General features: G+C 44.3%; 1 protein-coding gene across 2 annotated transcripts in view; it reads left to right on the forward strand.

Moving 5' to 3' along the window:
* setd5 (SET domain containing 5) overlaps positions 1-13,082 on the forward strand; it is a 64,359-nt gene extending 51,277 nt beyond the window's left edge. For both annotated transcript variants that reach the window (XM_062969632.1, XM_062969633.1), the window contains 5 exons: positions 1,605-2,063; positions 5,070-5,344; positions 8,327-8,460; positions 10,736-10,821; positions 10,939-13,082. In XM_062969632.1, the coding sequence (XP_062825702.1) occupies positions 1,605-2,063; positions 5,070-5,344; positions 8,327-8,460; positions 10,736-10,821; positions 10,939-11,541 (1,557 nt within the window). In that variant the 3' untranslated portion in view covers positions 11,542-13,082. The remainder of the gene's footprint in view (positions 1-1,604; positions 2,064-5,069; positions 5,345-8,326; positions 8,461-10,735; positions 10,822-10,938) is intronic.
* Positions 13,083-13,321: the final 239 nt, after the last annotated feature.

The following is a 13,321-nucleotide window of genomic DNA, read 5'->3' on the forward strand; positions in this document are numbered from 1 at the left end:
TGACTTGGCTCAAAGGATATTTTCTACATGTGGCGAGTAGCCTTTTCCTTAAGAGCTGTTACTAAGTAGTATGTGTGAAATGAGTTGGTGCTACACCCTTTGGCTGCAGTGTGATGTAGGGATCTGTCTGTTCTGAGTGTCAGTCAATTTATCTTTTTAGTTAAGGAAGAGTAATTGTTTGATGTAGGCAACCTTACAAACACAATGTTAATGTGGATATTCTCAATAAAAATACAGTAGAGTCTCACTTATCCAAGCCTCTGGATAATCCAAGCCATTTTTGTCGTCAATGTTTTCAATATATCGTGATATTTTGGTGCTAAATTCGTAAATACAGTAATTACTACATAGCATTACTGATATTGAACTACTTTTTCTGTCAAATTTGTTCTATAACATGAAGTTTTGGTGCTTAATTTGTAAAATCATAACCTAATTTGAGGTTTAATAGGCATTTCCTTAATCCCTCCTTATTATCCAAGATACTCGCTTATCCAAGCTTCTGCCGGCCCGTTTAGCTTGGATAAGTGAGACTCTACTGTATTAGCGAGGTGGCATTTCTATATAATTAAAAGGGACACAGTTACAAGTAACTGACAGAAGTAGAAACTGCTTCTAGGTATATAAATGGTTATTTTGAGGCCAATAAGGCAGTAGATTATCAACCATTTGGAGCAACCTTCCCCACTTTTGTGGCTTTTGTGGGTTTGAGAAGACTGGCTGTACCATTTTCTAAGTTATAGAATAAGATGTGTAATTAGGTTTGTGCTCTCATTGTTATTAGATAACATAGCTTTTGTTAAATGCTGACAGCTTGTACAGTAATAACCTTGTTGGTGCAGAATGGAGAATTTGTAGCAATGGAAGATTTAGGAACTATGCAGGATATAAAAGAATTCTTGCATTGAATGAAAGGCCTCCTGTAGCTCTTTCTCTCTGTGACTTAAGGTAACAGTGCACATGTTCAGTGCAAACTTCATATTGAGTGCTAGAAACTTGTAAGATACAAGAAGATAACCTCTTTCTGCTCAGGGTTAACATGTTATCCTTTAAAGGCCCAATTTTGTACTGTGTGTTAATGAAAGTCACGTGCACCATGTAATTTTTGAAAGTTGGGAAAGGTGTGCTTGCATTGTGCGACTGTGATGGCTTTACTGAGAAGAGGCTGTGTGATGAGAGGACCTAGTGTGTGTTGTATCTGCTTGCCTTTGACTTTTCGTTAATTCTTCACCTTTTATTGAAATGGTTGTGATGTTTTATGTTAAATGGTGGCCTTGACGCTAGGCATATTTTGAGAATCATCACATCTTTCCAAGAGAAGGAGGGGCCCTGCAAATTTACTCTCTCCAGAAAATTTGCAGCCTAGAAGAAAAGACTGACTATGCAACTAGAAGAAGGCAGGAAGGAAAGCAAGACGGGGCGGGAAAAAGGCTTCATTGGGTTGGGAGAAGTTGTGGGCAAGGAGTATGTATTCTCCAGAGGAAGTGGGAAGTATTTCCTAACTTAAAAGCCTTTTCTCTGTCTGCCCCTTTCACCTGGTTTTCTGCCCTGTTCAACCACTTCCCTTTCCCCACCCTCCTGTACCATCATGTTGGTTCTTCTAGCTCTGCCTCAAGACGGACCTTGACATGCCGAAGGCAGGATTTCTGGATGCCAGCACTAACAGCAGCCTTGAGAGGCCCTTGTTGCTACTGCCTCCGGGCCCTTCAGATCAGGCATCCCAGGCCCTGGAGACCAGCTTCCCAGGAAAAAGCGGAGAAGGTCAGGCACCGCTAAGAAGCTCTGACCAGGCCTTCCGGACAGATTTTAACTTAATGTATGCCTTCTCTCCTTTGAACGCTATGCCCCGGGCAGACGGCTTGTTACGGGAGTCTCTCCATCTAACTGAAAGTAAGCCTTTGAATCCAGAGCAGAGCTGCTGTAGTTCTCCTGCAGATGGATACTTTGGCCGACATGATCAAACATTGCTGAAAGAGGCCGTACATGGGCCCATGCCCCACTGTGGGGAGAGAACATGTGATGGGATTAGATCAGCACCCCAGAACCCTCCACAGAGAAAAAAGGCAAGTATCTGGCATGAATACAGTGTGCCGGGGGGGAGGGGGGGTTACTGGGATTTGGCACATTCCTACTCAGAAAAGGAAGATCCTGGACGGTGATGAGGGTGAGGCCTTTCATACGTATGTGCAAGAGACTATTTATATAGTGGGATGCAATTTGGAGACAAGTGAGAAAAAATGCAACCTTGTCAAACTGATAAGAACAATATCAGATTTGTCAGGGGTGATGAAAATTAGCGCTTAGAGGAAGCTTCGTGATCTGTTTCAGAAGATATATTCCTTCTATGTCGTTTCTGTGCCTTGTGCAATTGGTTCTTCTGCCTCACAGAGCCACCCATGGAAAGTTTGAGCACTATGTAGCTTTTAGTGGCAACCCCCACCTGCTCAGTGCATGTTTACCTTTGATGTGAAAAGTTGCTTTCCTATCAACCCTTGTTTACCAGTCACATTGTTCACATCTCAGATAGCTCTGTGTTAGATAGTAGGCATGTGCAATCTGTAAAACTGTTCAAAAGTAATTACAAAATTAGGGGGCACTGGCATTTTATTTTTAAAGTGTTTCTAAAGTATAATTAGTGACTATAATACGTTACTATAATACGAGTAATTAAATTTTGTTACTTTTTCGTTACAGTAATTGTGCATAATTACTATAATTAGGGAAACATCAGTTGCTTGTTTCTCATTTTTACAACTATTGGGGTGAAACTTGTTACAATCGTAGAACACATTTACCATTGTTAGCCCATCAAGTTTCAGAACGTTTTACTTATCCACAAAGTTTCGGGGAATTTTCAAAGTTTTTATAAACAACCTTTTTTTAAAAAATGTAATAGAATAGAATAGCTTTATTTGTCATTGTGCTATTGCACAATGAAATTACATGCCTTCCCCCGCACACAACACAAAACAACACACCCATCCCTCCACACCCCAACAACCACCACACAGCCACAAATGCCACATCAGTGTGAACACACAGAGTTCAACATAGCTGCAGCTATAGGATAAAAGCTATCCTTTAGTCTGTTTGTCCTTGCCTTTGCCACCTTGTACCATTTGCCAGATGGCAATAATTCAAAAAAAAAAGAAAAAGAAAAAAAAGAATATGCCGGGGAAGATGGATCCCCAAGAATACTCTGAGCTTTCTTAAGACAGTGCAAATTATAAAGTTCTTCCAAAGAGGAGAGAGGGCAACCAATGATTCACTGTGCAAAAGGGGTGACCTTTTGCAGCGCCTTCCTATTTGCCACTTTGCAGCTACCAAACCATGCACAGATGCAGTAGATTAGGACACACACTATAGCACAGCGGTAGAAAGTCACCAGAAGTTTTTCATTCAGTTGGTGATTCCTTAGAGCTATCTCTTTGAGTTTTCTATACAATGACACAATATAACAGGGTAATTCCCCCCAACTTTTAGAAATACTCATACAGCTCCTGATTTTAGGGAATGTTGTTAAGTTTTGTCAAGCCACAACAGCTATTTCAGTGAATGTCTATCATATATTAACCAACAGAAACCAATACTAACAAATTCTACATTTTCATAGAATCCTAGAGTTGGAGGGGACCTCCAAGGGCCATCTAGTCCAACTCCCTTCTTCCAAGCAAAATGGCACCATAAAAACTCTCCTGACAAGATGGCCATCCAGCCTCTAAACTAATTAATGTGCTCCTCCTATTGAGATGGAAGGGACCCCCAAGGGCCATCCTTTCAGGGATTTCTTCCCAGCCCAACCCTGATTTCAATAAATAATAATAATAATAATTCTACTACTACTACGACAATTTACTTACTTACTAGAAGTATCAGTCTGCCCTCCTCTTTGCAGATTCAACAATTCATAGGAACCCTGGCTGGCTACTGCTATGGAGGGACAAATCTCTCCCCTCTCCTGATTATTGGGGCTTTCTGGTGTGAACAGAATTCTGGGAAATGTGGTTTAGGATGAGGCCTTATGTATTCTCTGCCATAGGGCTCCTTGCCTTCCCAAACTTCATTTCACAGAGTTCTGTGCTCTCCCCCCCCCCCCCCCAAGCAAAGTCTGCTTTTCCTCTCTTCATGGTGAGAGGTCATCAATTTAAAGAGGAAAGGCAGCCTTTTTGGCTTTGCTTTACTTCCTTGCACTGAAAATAAAACTGACTTTGGGAAGCTTCTGAGATTTGCAAAATGCAAACAAAAAAGTTTCAGTTCTTAAGTTTTCGGCACAGACCATGCCCACATGTTGGATAGTGCCTTATAAGTAAAAATGTAACAAATTTGATACAGCTTACGGGGACTAACAAAAAAAAATGCACACCTCTATTAGAAAGCATCCTTTTATTTCTCTCTTCTACCTTTTTCTCACTTGAAGCTTAAAACAAGGTCTCTGTGAATGTGATCTATAGATTTGGTCCTGCAGCTCATAATGAGGTCATGTGGCTCCTAATTGAGCAAGGCTTGGAAATCCCTCGCTTGTCTAGCAAGTCCAAGAAACATATTTTAGATTAGGCCATAGACTAAAGAATATCTTTTTAAGTCCATCCATGAATGCAAAATGTTATCACAGAGCTTTCCAAACTGTGTCGCCTGCAGTTCTTTAGTGTGTCACACAATAATGAGAAACCTCTGAATCTGTGAAATAAACAATGAATCAAATATTTTAAAAAATATAATTGAAAGGTTTTCAGGAAATAAGTTGTGTCCCCATACATTTTGTTATTACAATTTATATATGTGTATTTACCTATTATAAGAGGTTGGTTTAATTTCTGGTTTGCTAGTAATACTTAATAACTGTGTTGCGAAATGATGCATCTCTGAAAATTGTGTGTCACCAACATGAGATGTTTGGAAAGCTCTGCCTTATCATGTGATATCATTATCAGTTGTTGGGCAAAATATGTATATTCCCTGTCTCTGTGTGGGTTCAACTTGGAAAGAGTCTTATCTGTACCTGGTCTCCTGGCTTTACAGCACTTCCTTACCTACACTTGGTGAAGTTAGTAATTGCCTTTCTCTTCTAGGTGTCTCTGTTGGAGTACCGTAAACGAAAGCAAGAAGCCAAGGAAGGAGGGGATTCTATTCGGTGCACGGGGACACCGACCCGACTGGGTGGCAGCTGCCCTGGGGCAGACCTGGATGCTGGTGCAGCGCTAGGCTCAGGAGCCCACACACTTTCCTCCCCCCAGCACAGCTTCTCGCCTTCACATTCCTCCCTGGCTCACCTAGAGGAAGTCAGCCCACCAGAACCAAGGGGAGCCACACACTGCAAATCACAGGATAGCATCAGCAGTAGGTGGTGAGTATTAACCCGCTCTTGAATCTCAGAAAGGAAAAAAATGCAGAATTGGTCTCCTCTTTCTGGAAGGTCACCAAGAATCTGGCTTGTTTGCTTTCTCTAGTAGTCTTCTCTTGACAAGAGAAAGGAAGTTAATTTTCTCCTCTTCCTCTTATTCCTGGAGCAAATATTAAAATACACTGCATGTGGTTTTCTTCAGGTTCTTTTTCATGGACAGGCTTGAGAAAACAGCTCAGACAGAATGGCATTAGTTCTAATGCTAACTTACCATATTTTTCGCTTTATAAGACGCACTTCCCCCCCCCCCCCCCCCAAAATAGAGGGAAAAAGTCAGTGCGTCTTATAAACGCAATCTGCGTCCAGGAAGGGAGAATGGGGCAATCTGTGCCGTCCACGCGTGCACACGGCACAGATCGCCCCATTCTCCCTTCCTGGACGCGTCCGCAGATCGCCGGGACTAATGCCAAAGGATGGCCAGGAGACCCAGGCACAGGTACAAGGAAGCGAGAGCTTGGCAGTGGGGGTCTCGGCTTGTTTCTCATTTGCAGGAGTTGGTGCTTTTACTTAGGATTACAAAGTTAGGAAACAATCGGGGCGCGGGAGGGCTGTGTGTGCTTCTCGACACCTGTCATGCAACTTGGAGATTCAAATCCTCTTCCAAGTGAGCGGAGTTGTCGCTTCCTTTCCCGCCTGCTACTGCCCACCTTCCCCCAACTTTAGGATCTCCCCAAAGTCTGCAAAGTCTTCTCCAGTTGTGCAGGGAAGCGCGGGCAGGAACTGTCCCCATTCATTCATTCTCTCTCTCTCTCTCTCTCTCTCTCTCTCTCTCTCTCTCTCTCTCTCTCTCTCTCTCTCTCTCTCTCATTCATTCCTGAGTCTTGCAGCAGCAGCGGGGAAGCAGACCCAAGCCCCTCTCTCGCCCTTGGTTTTTCTGCAGCAGAGTTCCCAATCCCTCGCTTTCCCCGACCAAACCCGCCTCCTGCCACAAGGATCTCGACTCCTTTGACACGTGGGAGTGCGCCTTGCAGCGCTGTTTGGGGAGAAAGTTGCCTCTCCACAAAAAAGTAGAAATATTTGGAGCGGAGAGAGAGAAGGGAAGGGTCTCTTGTCAGGAACTGTCACTGTGTAGTCGAAGGCTTTCATGGCCGGAATCACTGGGTTGCTGTGAGTTTTCCGGGCTGTATGGCTATATTCCAGAAGCATTCTCTCCTGACGTTTTGCCCATATCTATGGCAGGCATCCTCAGAGGTTGTGAGGTCTGTTGGAAAACTATGCAAGTGTGGCTTAGATATCTGTGGAAGGTCCAGGATGGAAGAAAGAACTCTTGTCTGTTGGAGGCCAGTGTGAATGTTGTAATTAATCACCTTGATTAGTGTTGAAAAGCCTTGCAGCTTCAAGACCTGGTTGATTCCTGCCTGGAGGAATCCTTTGTTGGGAGGTGTTAGCTGGCCCTGATTGTTTCCTGTCTGGAATTCCCCTGTTTTCAGAGTGTTGTTCTTTATTTACAGTCCTGATTTTAGAGGGTTTTTTTTAAATACCGGTAGCCAGATTTTGTTCATTTTCATGGTTTCCTCCTTCCTGTTGAAATAGTCCACAGGATTGTGGATTTCAGTGGCTTCTCTGAGTAGCCTGACATGGTGGTGGCTAGAGTGGTCCCGCATTTCTGTGTTGTCAAATAATATGCTGTGTCCAGGTTGGTTCAGCAAGTGGTCTGCTATGCAGTTTGGGACCACCAAACGCAGCCTCCAGACACGGATCAAGGAACATGAAAGGCACTGCAGACGGAGGGCCCTTCCACACAGCCCTATCTCCCAGAATATCAAGGCAGAAAAGTCCACATTCTTTCAGTGTGGACTCAGATAACCCAGGTTCTCCCTTCCTGGACGCGTCCGCAGATCGCCCTGGCGATCATTTTATTAAAATGTTCTAGGTCATCTTTAAGTTCAAATTATTTTTCCCCATTTTCCTCCTCTGAAAACTAGGTGCGTCTTATCATCAGGTGCGTCTTATAAAGCGAAAAATACGGTACCTCTGTGGCTGTTATGGAAATGAAGTGAAAACATAACAGACCTGCTTTCATATTTCACTGATATTGTAAAGAAGTGGAAATGCAGTGATATAAACAGAGGCCTGTAGGGTGCATTTTGTTAGCACAAAAGTGATTCTTGTGTATCCATATCATTCGTATAACAAATGATAAATATCCACATAATTGGCATAACAAATTGGAATTTTCCAAGTCGAGGTTGTCTTGTTGAGCTATTCATGTGGAAGCAGAATTACAATACCTTTTGCTTTTTGCAATGCCCACTCAACTTGTATATTAACTGAGGACTTCTCTGTGCCATCCTATAGTGGAGCCCATAACTTTCCATGCCAGTGGCTATCTTTATCTTTCCCTACAGAACAGTCATAACCACTTTCAATGCTTTGTCAGACATTTTGGCTGTTTGAAAGATCTAATGAGTACCGAGTAAGAATTGCAAAGATGTGGGAAGGTTCAGATGGGAATACTGAGAAACAGTTGTTATCTCATGCACAGGCTTTGCTTAGAAACCTGAGCTCAGGATCTTTTTCCCTTCCTAATAACATGAAGAATGCCTAGTGATGTTGCCACTTGATTAGATTTTTATTAATCTCTATAGAATCATATTTAGCTATTGTGAGGAGGACTCCACGCAGACAGCCCAAGATGGTTTTTCAAAAATGCATGCAGCTCATGCTCAGGAACTACAGTTTGATGTATTGTGTGCCTTAAGGTATATATTATGCAAACAGTTGAAATATGCATAAGTGTCTGTAGGAAGGTCAATCAAGCCCCTTCAAGGCAGCAGGGGTATTTTAGGCCTTGTTTTTTTTAATACATACTTGTGCGTCCTTTGTATCCTTGTGCATAGAAATCATAAAATGAGGTAAAACCAATGACAAAGCATTTCCATAAACACTTAAAACCCCGATTTTTGCTCTTTGGCCCTGTTTTAGGATGGTGCCCACTTCAGTGGAGCGTCTTAGAGAAGGCCGTGGCATTCTGGAGAAGGTTTTGCGCAGCAGTGCTAAAATATGTCAGAGGGGAGAGCCCTCACCCACTCGGGACGGCCTTGGGGACAGGGAAGCAGGTGAGTGGAGATGCCCAAAGAGCAAGGAAAGCACATGTTCCAGGTGTGATGTTACCTGTAACTGAAGATGACCAATATTACTAGTACCTTGATTTCCAGTCCACTTTGACAAGTGCACCACTTCAAACAAAGCTGTTGATTCTTTTCCATGGCTTGTGGTTGGATTGTAATTAGACATCTGTGTATTTTCAGTAATTTTCACAAAAGTTGCCATTTTGCATATTAAAAGTGTAGGAATATTTTACATCTATAGCAAAGTGCAGAGTAACCAGTGCTTATGGTAGGAAACAGATGAAAGAATACACAGGATGCTCGGGTAAGATTGGAAAAGCTAAAAACTGACCTTTGTTGTTGCAGATAATACATCACATATAAAAGAATAGACAAAGTTACCTAATTTTGGTAGAAGAGTCTCACATGTCTGTGTGTAAGGCATCTGGAGGGAGAAAAACCTCATGGTTCTCACTTCTGAAACAAGGATAATAAAGCACTAAAGTTGAGACTGCTATGGTTGCGTTAGTGGATGATGTCTGTCTCAACACCAACGGGGAGTGTGTCCCTGTTGGTGCATCTAGACCTCTCAGCAGCTTTTGATACCATCAACCATGATATCCTTCTGGAACGCCTGGAGGGGCTGGGAATCGGAGGCACTATGTTGCAGTGATTGCGGTCGTACCTCTCACGTAGGTTCCAGATGGTGGTGTCTGGGGATAGCTGCTCCTCCAAAAAGGAGCTGGTATATGGTGACCCACAAGGTTCCATTCTATCCCCAATGCTCTTTAGTATTTTCATGAAGCCGTTGGGAGAGATCATCCATAGGCATGTGTTTTCAGTATGCTGATGATACCCAAATATCGCTCCATGCCTTCAAAAACAGCTTCAGCTAAGGATAGCGTGTCTTCTCTGAATGAATGCTTGGAAGAGGTAATGGGCTGGATCAAGAAAAACAAATTGAAACTGAATCCATACAAAACAGAGGTGCTTGCCATCAAGGGTCCTAATCTGGGGACGGAGGTTTTTAAAGCAGTTCTGGGTGGGGTTACACTGCCCCTGAAAGGCTGTGTTCGCAGCTTGGGAGTGCTGCTGGATCTGTCCCTTCAAATGTCAGCCCAGGTAGATCCGACAGGTGCGGTCAGGAGTGCTTACTATTGGCTTTGGCCGATATGCCAGCTGCATCCTAGATTCGGAAGACCTAAAGATGGTAGTGCACGTGCTGGTAACCTCAAGGTTGGGCTTCTGCAATGCGCTGTACATTGGGATTCATTTGTTACCAAGTTCGGAAACTCCAGTTGATTCAAAATGCAGCAGCCAAATTGGTTACAGGAACATCTAGGAGTGAGTACATTACACGTATTCTAATATCACTCCACTGGCTGCCAATTAGTTTCTGGGCAAAGTACAAGGTGTTGGTTTTGACCTTTAAAGTCCTACATGGTTTGGGTCCAGGTAACCATCTGAATGAAGACATACCTCTTCCAGCAGGCCTACCCAGACCATTCTTAACTATGAATCTTAAACTCATGACCTTTGATGCCTGTTTTGTGTATTTTAATATGTATTTGTAGAAATGCAGTTTTAATGTAGATCTTCTATAGAAATATATATATTTGTTGAATTTTTACAATGTTCATGTATTTTAATTGTGCTGTAACCCGCCTCGAGCCACAGGGAGAGGCGGATAAGAAATAAATTATTATTATTATTATTATTATTTGAAACACAACAAGTTGAGTCCACAGCAGACACTCTGCTGACTGTTGTATTGGATCACACGTCCAACACTTCCCAAGTGTCTAGCACTGTGTGATGTATCGGCAAATAATGTGTGCAGATCCCAGTAAGGTGGCCTTCTGCAGCTGGCAGATGGTATTATTATTATTATTATTATTATTATTATTATTATTATTATTATTTTGGGAAGAAGGAAAAAATGACCTTTGCATGCAGACAGGAAGCAGAACACCTTGAGTTACATAGATCTAGATAACAGGTGAAAACACTACAGAGTTGGTACTTGTTCATTTTTTTTAAAAAAAAGATATTTAAGCAGAGTTTCAAAAACCCATTTATTAGAGGTGATATCTGCTTCAAGATTTCTTGTATTGGCCCAGATAACCCCCTCTGACTCATTTTCTTTTGTTTGTTGTGTTTCCTAAGATTTGAGTTCTTGCTGGGAGTGGAGTCTTTCTTGCTCCACCTCTCTTCTGGGTCACTTGCTTTTCTGGGCCAGGAATAGGACATTTATAATGCTGGCCTCCTCTGCTCTCCTTTTCAGATACCATGGAAGGAGACCCAGCAGACCCCCTCAGTTCTTCCCTCAAGGGACCAGCTGTTTACAGTCCTTCTCGATACAGCTACCAGGTATGGGAAGCACTTCTACTCTTGTGCCGTGCTTTCTGTGTAGCTGACTCTCTGACTGTGATACAACCTATATCTTTGTAAATAGATTTCTGATTGCTCCTGTTCCTTCCCTTCCAGCTCTTGCAGTCTGACAGCCCGCAACCAGAGTCGCAGATCGTCCTCCAGAGCTGCTCTCCCTACCGAGGACATCCCCTCCCATCACCTGGATACAGCTACAGGTCTCAGTCCCAGAGAACTGGGCACCTTCCGCCCCTCGGCCCCTCGGAGTCTTCTCTTTCTTCCGCTCCCTCGGTGCCCACGGACCCTTCGGCTCTTTTTGCAGGGAATTCTGGGTATGGGGCTCTAAAGAAGAGCTGTCCTGCAATGACTGCTCCTAGCCCTGTCCAGCCTGCCATCGCAGACTCTTTGCCCTCCTCGGACACAGGGAGCCTGGGAGCTGCTTCTGGCTGCACTGCCCCTCCTCCCCCGCCGCCCCCACCACCTCCCCCTCCTCCGCCCCCTCCTTCGTCGTCTTCATCGAGACCCCCCCAGTCAGACTTGCGGACTATCAACCCCCCTTCCTCCGGGCTGCCCACGCTGTACCAGAGCTCCAGAGCCCCCACCGCAGCACTTTCCAACTCGCAGCACTACTCCCACCGAGGGGGAGGAGGCAGCATCCATCCGTACAGACTGCAGCAGCTTCCGGGGTCGGGCGTCAAGACTCAGACAGGCCTTTCATAGGGCAAAGCAGAAGAGCCCTCTGCTCCTCCCAGTGGCAGCTGACGGAGGGGTGGTGCTGCTGGAATGGCAAAGGCCAGAGAGAAAGAGCCTACTGCCAACCACCTTTGGCTTTGGAACGAGGAGACAGCGGTAGCGGCGGAGCCTGTAGCAGAGTGTCTCCCTGATACCTGAGTATGTTGTAGAAAGCGAAGGGTGCTGAGAGGTACGGCCTCGGTTGCCTACCAGTGCCCTTAGCTGTAGCCATCTGGGCAGGTAGGAAAGCTTGAATATGAAACCAGTGCAAATCAGAAAGAAAATAAACATAGGGGGAGAGGGTATGGGGGTGGGGGGCATTATTCAGAATCCCAAAGTGCTCTCTGCAGGGTTGAGTTCCCAGGGTATTCTGGGTCAGGGAGGGTGGGAGTTGTAGTCCATTCTGATCATTCCAGTTTGCAAGCAAGAGCATTTATGGTGTCCAGGCTCTGGGCAGAGAGCTACGGGGTGGGACTGGTAGCAGTGTGTGAGTGTGAGAGTGCAAGGCGTGCAAGAAGGTGTTCCTGAACACTGTCACTGCCATGAGTTTTGGAAGAGGGCCTTGGGCATGGAATACTTTGTACCACTGCCAAGAAAGGTGTGGGGGCAGCATGCAAGAGGAGAGTGGCGCTTTGACTGTGGCAGCTTGGTGGCTTGTCAGAGTGACTGCCTTAGAGTCTGAAGGGTTTGTGTATGATGGCAGAAGGAGTGCCCAGTTTGGCGCAGCTGCTGCTGCTGTTGCTGCTGGTGGTGGTACTGCTGCTATCAAAAGTATCTCCAAGTATGCGAGAGCTGCCTGCTACCATCCCTGAGGTCCAAGAGCTGGTCCAGGTCTCCTGGGTGCTCTGTTCAATTCCACACAGTTGCCAGCTTTTCTCACTTGTTTACTATCAAGCGTGTGTTTTTATTTATCTAATTTTATATTCAGTTATAACCATAGTAGGTTAGCAAATATCAGGCAGGTCTAACCTCGGTGCTGCCATGGACCTTTTCTCTTGGATCAGATAATGCGGTGAGCAGATCTTCCCTCATTTCTCAGATGCACAGTTTCTTTTTGGGTTTTTCTTTTTTGTTTTGTTTTTTTTAATTAGGACTGTTACAAGGTTTTGCTAACTCACTGAAATCAGGTGTTCATTCATTCAGCTTAGGGGAGACTTTTTATCAAGGCTGAGAAAAGTTTAAATAAAAAAGAAAACTTTCCTCGAAATGTCTGGCTGTGAGTGTGTTGCGGATGGAACTAGTCACCCGGAGCCATGGGTGTCTTCTATACTGTATAAAAGGGTGTCAACTTCACTGGGCTTAGCCGGCTCCCTTTCTGTCATGCTGAGCATGCCTCGCTTTGCCGGAGAGGATCGTGGAGAGCAGCTGGTGAGCAGGAAGCACCCTCCTGGATGTACAGGAGGCCGGGGAGGAGCCGCTGGGGAGGGGGCTGCAGTGCTGCCCGGAAGCGGAGTTGTACACTGTGCTGTAACATTTGAACTTTCACAAGAGATGTAATAATTTTGATAATAAAATACTTAACTTGAAAATCACTTGCATACATTTTTTGGGTTGGTTTTACCGTGTTCTCATGTGACAATGACATGAATGTTACACAAAATGAGCATGAAAGCCAAGGGACACCAGTTTTACAGCACAGTTGTGAAAAGGTACGGGGTTCAGGGTTCCAGCCTTCCCTGGAAACTGTTTTCTTAAGAACTCTGAAATTTGTGAGGGATCTAGAAAAGGTTTTCACAATCAGGTTTCAGGAGGGCTTTATTTATGGTAT

This window comes from Anolis carolinensis, chromosome 2 (assembly GCF_035594765.1).
Source record: "Anolis carolinensis isolate JA03-04 chromosome 2, rAnoCar3.1.pri, whole genome shotgun sequence".
In the NCBI taxonomy this organism is placed as follows: Eukaryota; Metazoa; Chordata; class Lepidosauria; order Squamata; family Dactyloidae; genus Anolis; species Anolis carolinensis.